Raw genomic sequence first — 12,375 nt, 5'->3', positions numbered from 1 at the left:
CGCGCTTTGAACACGTTAAAATGTCAGTATCTCTATGCTTGAAGCGATGAAAACGCGCCAATTACATCGCGTTTCATGATCAACCGCGAAAAGAAATGCCTCGTGCCCGCTATCCGACAGCTCGCTCATAAAACCACGCGTTTAAAGGCTCACAATGCGCATCCAAACGCTAATTTCTCCAGTACTAGACTAGCAAATACTTCGTGTGCAGTCACGTTAAATTGCCAACGGTTGTTGCATGTGCAGTCACGTTAAATTACCAACGGTTTTTGCACGCGCAGTCACGTTAAATTGCCAACGGTTGTTGCATGTCCAGTCACGTTAAATTGCCAGCGGTTGTTGCATGTCCAGTCACGTTAAATTACCAACGGTTGTTGCACACGCAGTCACGTTAAATTGCCAACGGTTCTTTCACGCTCAGTCACGTTAAATTGCTAGCGGTTGTTGCATGTGCAGTCACGTTAAAATGCCAGCGGTTGTTGCATGTTCAGTCACGTTAAATTACCAACGGTTGTTGCACGCGCAGTCACGTTAAATTGCCAACGGTTGTTGCACGCGCGCTCACTGGCACAGAGCCGACGGTTGGTGCACACGGACGGCACCGCGCACGCCCGCTCTAAAGTCGAACCAACTGGCGAGATCGCCGGCGCCGGACTTGCATGTGGAGCGCAACGTCGCCACGTCGAAGCGCGTCAGCAGCGAGTTGAAGACGTTTAGGTCGCTCAGCTCGCCGACAAAGCTGTTTTGCGGATCGAATTCGTGCTCCGTGGGATGGATTTGCTGGCCGACGACTACATTACCGTCGCTGTCGGACGGGGGGAAGAGTATCGGATCAATATGACCTGGAAGAAGGTGAAAGTATCGGCGTAAAGTACGGCAGAAAATGCAAACAAATGAGAAAAATAAGCGAGAGAGAGAGAAAGAGCGTGCGCGAGAGATAGAGAGAGCGAGAGAGAGCGCGAGAGAGAGAACGGGAATGAAAGATGGATAGAGTAGAGAACGGTGACAGGCGCCGGGCAAGCGGGAATATTCATAACGGGTGTGTCTATAGGGTGTGCGATAAAGAAATAGAGAGAGAGAGAAAAAGAAAGAGAGAAAGAGAAAGAAAAAGAGAGAGAGAGAGAGAGAGAGAGAGAGAGAGAGAGAGAGAAAGGCTGCTAGTGGTTTTTCTACTTACCAATCATAAACGGTATGCTGCCATCGATGTATAGTTCAAAATCTCCGGTATTACAATTCCCAGTGAAAGCAACGAGATGCCAGTGTCCGTCACGTAGCATTGGTGCTGGAATCGCGCTGAGGAAAAATCAAGAGAGGCGTTGTGATTAAGGGCCCTACTTTCGGAAAATTCTTTTGCTTGCAAATCCTTTTCCACTTCCAACGTTTGCTTGAATATGATATCGAACAACGCTTTTGTAAAATACGCGAAGGCTCATTATAACGTAGGCTACATCGTGAGTATGAGTAACCTCACTTCCGTAATCATAGCTAAGACATTTGTATGAACCTTTTCTCTAGGTATGCAGTCTTAATGCATCTCAGGTAACATTACTCGGCGTAATTAGTACAGGTGTTGAGAAACGGCAGGTGTGGAGGATGCGGTGTAATGCCGGGGTGAAGGATGCGGGCGGATGCAGACGGGGAAGATGCGGAGTGATGCTGCTGGCAAGGAGACATTCGCTATCCGATATATATATCGCCAGCTGTCACTCACTGTGTGCCGGAGGTGTCGCAAAGCAACTGTAGAGTATCGTCCACCAAGCCAAGCGATAACATTCTTTCCCATATCCGTAACGATATCACAGTCAAGCGACGAGGCGACGGAGTCGTATCTGTCAATAATTTAACGCCTGGTGACGTCATTGCAACCCAAGCACCGAGCGTTGCAAGATAATGACCAAGATATTTACTCTGAGGATATCTATTGCCTGTAGCATTATAAGTATTATTTAATGCCCCCTTAAATCCTATCATCGTCGTAATATAGCACACCGGGTCTGCGTGCGACACGTGAATGAACCTAGCCGTGCGTTAATGACTCGTTTTCATGTAGCGATTGGTGATCACGAGACGATGATCCCTGTATTGCTTGTATTATTGCGGTAATAAACGCGCATGCGCGCTCTAGTTGAACAAACAGCATAGCATCGGTCGTACAGATCGTGAACGACCGCTGTGTGTGTGTGTGTGTGTGTGTGTGTGCGTGTGCGTGTGCGTGTAGATGCACACGTGTGCGCGTGCGCGTGCGCGTGCGCGTGCGCTTGCGTATGTGTAAGTGTGTGTGTGTGCGTGCGTGTGCGCTTACCCGTAGTTCGCAACCAGAAGCTGATGGTGAATGTCGGGGATGGAGACGAGAGGACGAAATGCACGTAGTCCTCTGTGCTCTGCCGAGTGAACTGGAGGTCGTAGGAAGACCAGCTGCCAGGCAGACCTGCGCGATGCGGGGACAGCGCATGTAATTATAATACCTGCCTCTCTCTCTCTCGTCATTCATTTACATAGCGGAGCGGGAGCGCAGAAACTATAATGCAATCTTTTATCAATATTTCATATGTTGACTGTTCACAAGCGCATGCGTTGCAACTTTCGCCATTATTTTTCATACAAGAAAAGCAAGAATCGGGACTCAGAATCTCGAACAACCAGGCGAGTGAACGATATATAATTTTAACACAAGGTATCGCGTTTTCGCGGAGTCGCGGGGTATGAACATACCTGGAATTAGAGGCTGTGGATCGGGCGGCGACATGGTGCTGCTTGTGGTCGAATCGGGTGCAATTGTGGCGTCGGTGGCTGCGTCAGTGGCTGCGTCGGTGGCAGCGTCGGTGGCAGCGTCGCTAGCCGCGTCGGTGGTCGCATCGGTAGCTGCGTCAGTGGCTGCGTCGGTGGCTGCGTCGGTGGCTGCGTCGGTGGCTGCGTCGGTGGCTGCGTCAGTGGTAGCGTCCGGCATAGCCGTCGTCATGGATGTGTCATACTCGCCGCACTTGCAACGGTCTGTCAACTCAAATTCGCTCGCGTACGCGCATGCGTCGACGGCTGGGTCGTAGACAAGATTGGCGCCGCAGAAGTATTGGTAATGCTTCTCGAACGACGTGCCGACGTGCGCGCACATGATGAAGTAACGGCAGTCGGCCGGGTCGGCAATGTTACCGTCCTCGGTGCAGACTGCCTGCGTGTCGCACGAGGGAGCTAAATAGTGAAGCGCGAGAAGTTTATGATGGGGTAGTACGGATAGCATTAACATGCGAGTAACAAGGTAACTATACAACGGATACGAGGTGTTATGCAATAGCAATTGATGCAATGCAAGGGAGAGGCGCATATAGAATATAGTGACAGAATGAGACCTAGAGAAAAAGGCAATGCAACAAAGAAAAGGAAATACAAAGTAATAGGATGAGATTTTCAGAGAATTTCAGAGAATTTTAGATATATAAAGATGCGAGGCATACAGCTATACAAGACGAGATATATAAACAAGAGAGGCATTTCAAAGTGTGTTAAAAAATGTTAAATAAGAGTAAAAAATTGCTGATATGCTTACTTGTTTCTGCCACAGTTTCCGCTGCCATAGTCTCTACCATCATGGTCGTCATCTCCTCCATCATCATCGTCGTCGTCTCTTCCATTATCATCGTCGTCGTCTCCGGTGCAGTCGTCGGTGTCGTCAGTGTCATCTCACCGCAATTGCAGATGGCAGAAATGTCGGAGAAACTGTCGGGCCAGTCGCACAAGTTTGTCTCCTGGCGGTAGACGAGTCCGTTCGGACAGGCCATCCTCGTCCGCTTAGCGTGCATCGTGTCCGTATTTTCGCAGATGATAAAGTAGCGACAGTCACTAGGGTCCGTCACGCTGCCATCTGCTTCACATCCGTACTCGCTGTTGCAGGGATCTGCAAAAACATAAAGAGGGTAAGAGAGAACAATCGTCTCTGCATGTTCGTTAGCAATTTGAGAAGCTATGGGCGTTTCACGCGTAGATGGTGTGTTTTAGATCACAGCTAGGTGGCAGCACAAAGCAGATAGCAAACGCACGATACTGGCAGGCTGGTCAGGAGAAGCCACGGATGAGAAAATACGCGCAACATTAATCACATACCGGTTAGTAGTAATATGTAGTAGTAGTAGTAATATGTAGTAGTAGTAGTAGTAGTAGTAGTAGTAGTAGTAGTAGTAGTAGTAGTAGTAGTAGTAGTAGTAGTAGTGTTAGTATGCTCTACGAAAATACACGTTGCATCAAGCGGTTAGCTAGATGAATTAGAGAATAAAAAACTAAACGTGTACATGCACAAGTACACGCACATACACACAGAGAAATAACGAGAAAGAACAAGGAGCAAAGGGTAGGTTAAGGAAAGAGAAGAAAGAAAGTGAAATCGAGAGAGAGAGAGAGAGAGAGAGAGAGAGAGAGAGAGAGAGAGAGTTGTGTGTGTGTGTCTGTATGTGTGTGTGTGTGTGTGTGTGTGTGTGTGTGTGTGTGTGTGTGTGTGTGTGTGTATGTGTGTGTGACAGACGACGATAGTGCCGACGATGAAGACGACGACATCAACAAAGACATAGGCGACGATGACGATATGACGACCGTGACGACGACCACAGCGACAATGACGACGACGACGACAACGACAATGGCGACAATGATGACAACGACAGAGATGACAACGACGAACGACGACGACGATGACGATGCCGACGTTCTTAAGGTCGCGACCGTATACTCACCCGACACGGCGACGGTTTGCCGACATCCACTGAGAGTGGTCAGCTGCAGCAACATGAGCCACATCGAGGCGCTCACCATGGGATGCGAGGAACACATCGCTAAAAGGATTGGCGTGTCGGCGCGACGCGACGACCAGGAAACACCATACGCTCTCATAGGTGCACGCGCATACTGAACAGCCTGTCGAGACTGTCCGCACTCCTAGGCTGGTTCGCTGGCTAGCTGGCTGAGCGGCTGCGGGGGTGACAGGGTGGGTGGTTTGTGGCCTGGCTATCCAGTCAGCTGATTGTATCCCTGACTGGCTAGCTAGCTGGTTGATTAGATATGCTACACTTACACGCGATGCTGGTAGTCCACAGTCACACACTGCGAGGTTACGGCACACGATCGCGCACAGTGTAGCTAGCACAGGCTTACGCAGTGTATAGCTAGCTCATTCTCACACACTGTGTAGCTAACATATGTTCACACAGTGTTTACCTAGCGCATTCTCACACACTGTGAAGCTACTAGCACATGCTCAACAGTGTGTAGCTAGCGCATTCTCACTCCGTGTGTAGCTAGCACAGGCTTACACAGTGTTTAACTAGTGCGTACTGGCACACTATTATAGCCAGCACATGATCATACACACGCGGTGTAGCTATCACAGGCTTACACAGTGTTTAACTAGTGCGTACTGGTACACTATCCCAGCCAGCACATGATCATACACACGCGGTGTAGCTATCACAGGCTTGGCTCGGCGCGCGTCTCTCTCTCTTTGCTGCTGCTCTCAATCTTCTATCTGTCTCTTCTCTCTCGCTAGCCTCTCTCAGTATTCTTCTCCTCTTGCATTCCTCTCTCTTTCTTCTCTCTCTGTCTCTCTCTTGCATCTCTCTTGCAGCTTAGCTATCTTCTGTTTTCCCTCTTTCTTCTCTCTGCGCTCTGCTCCTCTCTCGCTAGCTATCTCTCCTCTGTTTTTTTATCTTTCTCTTCTCTCTCTGGCTCTCCCCCTCTCGCTAGCCCTCTCTGTCTTATTCTCAATGGTCCTCTCCCCTTGTATATCTGCCTCACTACGTCTCTCTGTCGCTCAAGTTTTCGGTTTTCTCTTACTTTGTCTCTCGCCTGTATTAGCGCGCGGAGCGGTTTCGCGCGCGTGCGTGTGCTTGCGTCTGTGAGTGCGCTGTAGTGGCGCGTGGTGTGTCGAGTGTGTGCTCGCGTGTTAACGTGCGTGTGTGCGGCGTCGTAGTGACGTGGTGCTCGCTGTGTACGCTGCGTGTGGTGACGGGTGTCGAGATCGTGTGCATTCGTTGGTCGTGGTAACGTGGTGTCGTGCGCGCTGTGTGTATATTTGTGTGTCTGCGCAGGCGTGTATATATCTGTTGGGTGGTCGTGTGCGCGCGTCTATTCTCGTTTGACCTTTTTTGTTTTCACACTTTCTTCACATCCTCCCTCTCTCCTCTCTCGTTCTCTCGCCACCTCCTTCGTCTCTCCTTTCTTTCCGCTCTCTCCCCCTCTCTCTCTACCTCATTCGTCTCTCCTCTTTCCCCCTCTCTTTTTACCTCCTTCGTCTTTCCTCTCTTCCCACCTCCTCCGTCTCTCCCCTCTCTCCCTTTCTCTCCACCTCCTTCATATATCCTCTCCCTCGCGCTCTCTCTCCACATCCTCCACCTTTCCTCTATCCCCCTCTCTCCACCTCCTCCGGCCTTTTATTCTTCTCTTCCCATCAGATCTCTCCCTACCTCCCCATCTCTTTCCTCGTACCTCCATCTCAATCTCTCGTTGAGCGCCTTTCAAGCCTTTCGTTCACCGAGGCACTTGGAACAACACAACACACACACACACACACACACACACACACACACACACACACACACACACAACCACACACACACACACACAACACACATATATATATATATATATTATATATATATATATTATGCTGCTCAGTGTGGGCGCAGCGTGCGTGCGGTGTACATGTGGGCTGTTTGCAGAGCAGGCATCTGCACGCCATATACAGGAAAATTGTCAGGCAATAATAGGAGCGAAAAGCAGAGTAGAGAAACATTGAGACTTTGCATAAGTTAAATACGATTCGTATATTATTTAGAAATATATTTTATTGAAACGCTCCAAGTGTCTGTGCTTTCGTTTAACGCACCTGTCGGATAGACCCGGAGGAAAGGCAGCGGTTGGATTGAGGCGACAAGTTAATGCCGCGATGGTGAAGATGAATGCCAACACATCAAGACGACATCAAGCTTCGAGCCGCATTTAATCGCGTTAGCTGTTCAAACGCAAAGTCCCGCAATCGCTTAGCGGAGACAATTCCTGCCGTGTGTGTGTGTGTGCGTGCGTGCGGCGCGCGCCGCCGCGTGTGTGTGTGTGTGGTGTGTGTGTGTGTGTGTGTGTGACGCTGTGTGTGTGTATGTGTGTGTGTGGTGTGTGTGTGTGTATGTGTATGTGTGTGTGTGTGGTGTATGTGTGTGCTGTGTGTGTGTGTGTGTGTGTGTGTGTGTGTTGTTGTGTGTTGTGTATGTGTGTGTGTGTGTTGATGTGTTGGATGTGTGTGTGTTGTGTGTGGTGTGTATGTGTGTTCTGTGTGTGTTGTGTTGTGTGTGTGTGTGTGTGTAGTGTTATGGCGGTGTCGTGCGCTAGCGCGGCGCGCGCCTCAGTGCGTCTATGCGCTCGTGCCCGATGTTCGCGCGGTTCGCCGCTGCGGTGCCGCAATGTAACATTAATTACAATAATTAATTATTAATGCATACCTCGGTATAGCCATTCCGTCACAGGTCGAGCTTATTGTCCTTCTAATTACATTCGTCTCGGCGAACCAGCTTGCCGTCTTTCCGATAGCTGGCTTTAAACGTACAACGTCCGATATTGTGAACATGTAATATTTAGCGCACAGTTGAGGCGCAATGCACTTTTGCGGCGAAAGTGTGACCGTAACCAATTGCTAAAATTTGAAAAGATGATCATTAAAAAATAAACCCGTATAAATTAACACGCCAGCTATATTTCACGATTCTCCGTACATTTCGTAATGCCCTGAATGTCAACGATCGGCTGTCGTATGTATCGCAATGCGTACGTTCTCACCTGCGAGTAAGTACTGCGAAAACAACGATGCGCGCACAGCGATCGATAAAATACTTCGCCTAATTGTTACATTACGACGCATGTTGAAGAAAAACATAATACACACTAACACAACGCCAACAACTATGAAACATAAAAAACCGTCTGATATACGACATACCATTAACATAAACAAAGCTAATCTCGACGCGGATATTTATATTAAAATGTACAACGGAGTGCAGAGGAACGTGGAAATGAAGTGATGACGAGATCTCAAAGGCGAGTTGACAAACTGGGCTGCTTCGAAAATGAAAGTCTCGTCGTAAGATGAATTTTTTTTCTCCCGAATAACGTGACAGACGGCAAAGGCATAGTACGCGCGGATTTAAATTAGACTGGAGAACGAGCGAGCTTAGCAAGAAATGACGCTCCGTCAACGCTCTCCCTAAATGGAATTGGCAAATTTGCTTGAATATGGCATTAGAACAACAAACAAATTGCTAGCTATCGGCGATGCTGAGGACGGAGATGGATGGAGGCAATGGTGAGCCCACGTTTAAAGGAATAAAGTCGCGGCTTCATGAGCTAATCAAAACATTTGCCTGTCGATCTAAAACGCATTACGCGTGTCGATCTTAGAATAAACAATTCTATATATATAAACCGCAGGAAAGACTGCTGTAGAAGGATTACGATCTCGTGCCGACTTGAACAATTTGATTAACTGAGTAGTAAAATGTTTAGTCTTATATAGACAGGGTGTTAGATGGTGATAATACGTATGAGAAGTAACACTCACTGCGACATGGTAACATAAAGATAAAATCTCATTTCCTAAAGACACTAGGAGCCATGAGTAATAAGAGCTGTTCGCGTTCTCGGCACGGCTTGGAAGAATAAGGTTAATTGGGAAAAGCGTAGGGGAGGAGGGGGAGGGGTCATGAAATATTAGCAGTGGGATGACGAAAGCAAGTGAGCGATTCGATTCCGAGAAGATCAAGAAGTATACAACAGAGCGACGTGCCTGGAGGGGAAGACCCTCTCCTTTATTAAGATAACGATGAGAGGATCGGATATAGGTCATCAGATGTCGCATGAAAAAGCGCAGCTGATTAGGCAATAGGAAAAAAGTTTGATGCTTCAGTGTCGATATCATGAACCGATTTAAAATGTACGTAGCGGCCGAAGTCCACATGCTCACAACAATCCAGCCATCACGGAGTGGTCTTATTAAAAAATTAGAATTTGAGCAGAATGGAATGATTGATGAGTGGCGATAAATATTTAACGGGGAACTATTTGTCAGGATATCTACCGATATCGGCTGCTTATTAATTAAATGGCTGGCATTGTTGTTGTTGTTTGTTGTTGTTGTTGTTGTTATTGTTGCTGCTGCTGCTGCTGCTGGCTTCCTGCCTCTGGGCTGTTGTTGTGTGTTTTTTGTAAATATGACAGAATAGGAAGTTTCACCCTTACGTAGTAAATGTCTTCGGTTAGCAGTTTGCAGCTGCAGGCAGCGCAGGCGCTAGGCACGCAGGCACGGTACTTAAGCGTACGCAATGATGATGCTAGGCCCAGGCCTGAATCTAGACGCACTGGCAGCCACAGCTGCACCCTAAATGCCGAAATACGACATCACATGGTGGCTATGCACTGGTATGGTTAACAGCTATATAGAATAGCAGGTTTCTCTAATGTACTATCGCTCAGCTAATATGATTTCAGTAATAAGATTTCATAATGATCTCTGGTCAAGCTTTTCGAATAGTTATATTCACAGTGTTAATTGCCGAAGTGTGAGCGTTCTGCTAATAGGTATAATATGGTGTGTAGCACTCGTCACCAATAGGCTGGCAGGGCGAATTACGTGCTGCCTACGCGTAGTGTAATATATTGAAGGCGCCATCGTATTATGGTAATTCTAATTGGGCGCAATAATTAATGTAGAAGACCACTCCCGCGAACACGGCCGATTCGCGTATAATTTATCATTCATATTGTAATTGATAAATCGTAATAGTTAATTAAAGAATGAATGCAGGCGAATTAATATTACTTATACTTCTTATTGAACGCCGTACTGTGTCAGGTACCTTCCTATATGAGATCATCATCCGAGGGTATCTACGCGCGCGCGTGCGTTCTTGGCACGAGTGTATGTGCGCGCGTGCGTGGCGTCGAGTGTATATACGCGCGTGTGTGGCTGCATGCGTGCGTGGCGTGAGTGTGCGTGGCGTGCGTGAACGTGTATGTGCGGCGCGTGAAGTGTATTCGCGCGCATGTGTGGCGTGCGCTGCGTGAGTGCGTGAGTGTGTGTCGCGTGCGCTGCATGCATGTGCGTGCGTGCGTGCATGCGTGTGGGCGTGCGTGCGTGTGTGGCATGCGCGCGTGAGTGCATGTGCGTGCGTGCTGGTATCATTAGCAGAGGCAAATAGTGAGGCGGCGCGATCCATGATTAAGCTGAAATGGCAGCGACAAGTTCCATTGGTGAAATGTGATTAGCGTACACAAGCTTGACCGCTGAAACGTCGTGGGATACGTGTGTGCGCGCTGCGGCGCGTGGTGTGTGTGTGGTGTGTGTGTGTGTGTGTTGTGGTGTGTGTGTGTGTGCGCCGTGCAGACGTCGCGCGTGTGTGTGTGCGTGCGTGGGCGTGGCGTGCGATGGCTCGCGTGCGTGTGTGTGTGTGTGTGTGGTGCGTATATGAGTGAGTGCGATGCGTGTATAAGTGCGTGCGTGGTGTTACGTGTGTCTTGCGTGCGTGCGTGTTACGTGTGTCTGCGTGCGCGCGTGCGAGTGTGTGTGCGTGGGTACGCGCGCATGTGTGCGCGTACGTACGTGCAGACGCGCTACCTGCCAACACTCGCTATATAAGGATCAAGCGCTATATCCGTCGCCATCTACCTAATGGAACACGCGTGAGCGCACTCGTAACTTCCCGTGCCAGGTGCACCAAGGAGAAAACCCCATCAAGCCGGCTTGTTGTGTCGCGGCCACCAGTCTCGCTGCGGGGCAGGCTCACCGCCTCTACCTTCCCGCGCGTAATTCTCTTGCACCCGCCCGCTCCCCCACGACATGCCAATTATGCAACGTCAAAATAGTATGTTGTCTGTGTGTCTGTGCCCGCGCTAGTGCGTGCGTGTGTACGCGCGTGCATGTGTGTCTTTGTTTGTTTGTTTTATTTGTATTTGTGTGCGCGCGCGTGCGTGTGCGTTGGCGCGCTCACGTACGAACGTGCGTGCGTGCGTGCACGCGCGCGTGTATGTATCGATCGGACACCGGAGCCTCTACGAAATTTCATAACGGAATCGCTACCGCGGATTATTGAGTCTGCGTCTCGCTCTCTCTCTCTCTCTCTCTCTTTTTCTCTCTCTCTCTCTTGATCTTCTCATTCTCTCTTCTCTCTCTCTCCTCTTCTATCTTTCTGTTCCAGCATCGATATGCGAATCCTGCTGCATGAGGCTTGTAAGCGCGGAACACTCTGCGGCGCGTAGTGGCGGGAGCGAGTCAACTCTATACGCAGAACAAGATGCGTGAGATGCAGCCAGCATAGCAGCTGTTAATACCTGCTTGCGCACTTCACCATCGACGGGAGTCGTCGTGTTACCGGCGGCGGCGAAAACGATATATATTATATATATATGTATATATATCATACTGTGTGTGTGTGTGTGTGTGTGTGTGTGTGGTGTGTGTGTGTGTGTGTGTGTGTGTGTGTGTGTGTGTGTGTGTGTGTATGGTGCGTGCGTCCGTGCGTGCACCCGTGCGTGTGTCCGTGCGTGCGCCCGTGCGTGACTCCGTGCGTGCGTCCGTGCGTGCGTCCGTGCGTGCGTCCGTGCGTGCATCCATGCGTGTGTCCGTGCGTGACTCCGTGCGTGCGTCCGTGCGTGACTCCGTGCGTGCGTCCGTTCGTGACTCAGTGTGTGCGTCTGTGCGTGCATCCATGCGTGCGTTCGTGCGTGCGTCCGTGCGTGACTCCGCGTGTGGGTCCGTGCGTGCATCCATGCGTGCGTCCGTGCGTGCGTCCGTGCGTGACTCCGTGGGTGCGTCCGTGCGCGTATCTGGGCGTGCGTCCGTGCGCGCGTCCGTGCGTGCACCAGTGCGTGCGTGCGTCCGCCGCTCGCTGCATCGGCGTGTGATGACCGCAAAGATCACACTAATGAAATTGGTATTGGCGTCGAAAAGTAGATCTCACTAATGGGTAACACGCAATGGGTAGTGAATTTGTAATAATACTGTAATAATAATAAAAAGTTAGGCGGTGAAAGTAGCGACAAACAGCCAAAAATAACATATAAATATAATATTGTTAAACAAATGCGCATGTGTGCATGTAGGCCCCCTACAGAGATGTGTGCACGCTATGGCGCAGCTCACATGAGCAGACATGTCACATGAAACAGCTAACATCAACAACGTCATATATAGCTGGAGCGCTGGCGCACGCACACCGAGCAACCTAACAGCCAAACAGTTACATAATAGCGCTCTCTCCTTATTCTTCTCTTTTTCTTCTCTCTCTCTCTTTCTCTCTCTCTCTCTCTCGCTCTCGCGCGCGCTCTCTCTCTCTCTCTCTCTCTCTCTCTCTC

General features: G+C 49.5%; 1 protein-coding gene across 1 annotated transcript in view; it reads right to left on the bottom strand.

The window, feature by feature from the left end:
- Window positions 1-210: 210 nt before the first annotated feature.
- The window catches only part of LOC106805879, a 15,575-nt gene continuing 3,410 nt past the window's right edge, over window positions 211-12,375 (bottom strand). Inside the window, exons 3-8 of the mRNA XM_014807649.1 lie at window positions 3,542-3,889; window positions 2,713-3,186; window positions 2,303-2,428; window positions 1,712-1,829; window positions 1,178-1,293; window positions 211-842 (exon numbers count right to left, since the gene is read on the bottom strand). Coding sequence (XP_014663135.1) covers window positions 562-842; window positions 1,178-1,293; window positions 1,712-1,829; window positions 2,303-2,428; window positions 2,713-3,186; window positions 3,542-3,889 — 1,463 coding nt within the window. The 3' untranslated portion in view covers window positions 211-561. The remainder of the gene's footprint in view (window positions 843-1,177; window positions 1,294-1,711; window positions 1,830-2,302; window positions 2,429-2,712; window positions 3,187-3,541; window positions 3,890-12,375) is intronic.

Source organism: Priapulus caudatus, unplaced genomic scaffold (assembly GCF_000485595.1).
Source record: "Priapulus caudatus unplaced genomic scaffold, Priapulus_caudatus-5.0.1 Scaffold131, whole genome shotgun sequence".
Classification (NCBI taxonomy): domain Eukaryota; kingdom Metazoa; phylum Priapulida; class Priapulimorpha; order Priapulimorphida; family Priapulidae; genus Priapulus; species Priapulus caudatus.
The sequence above is the reverse complement of the archived record's forward strand: the minus strand, read 5'-3'. Positions and strand labels throughout refer to the sequence as shown.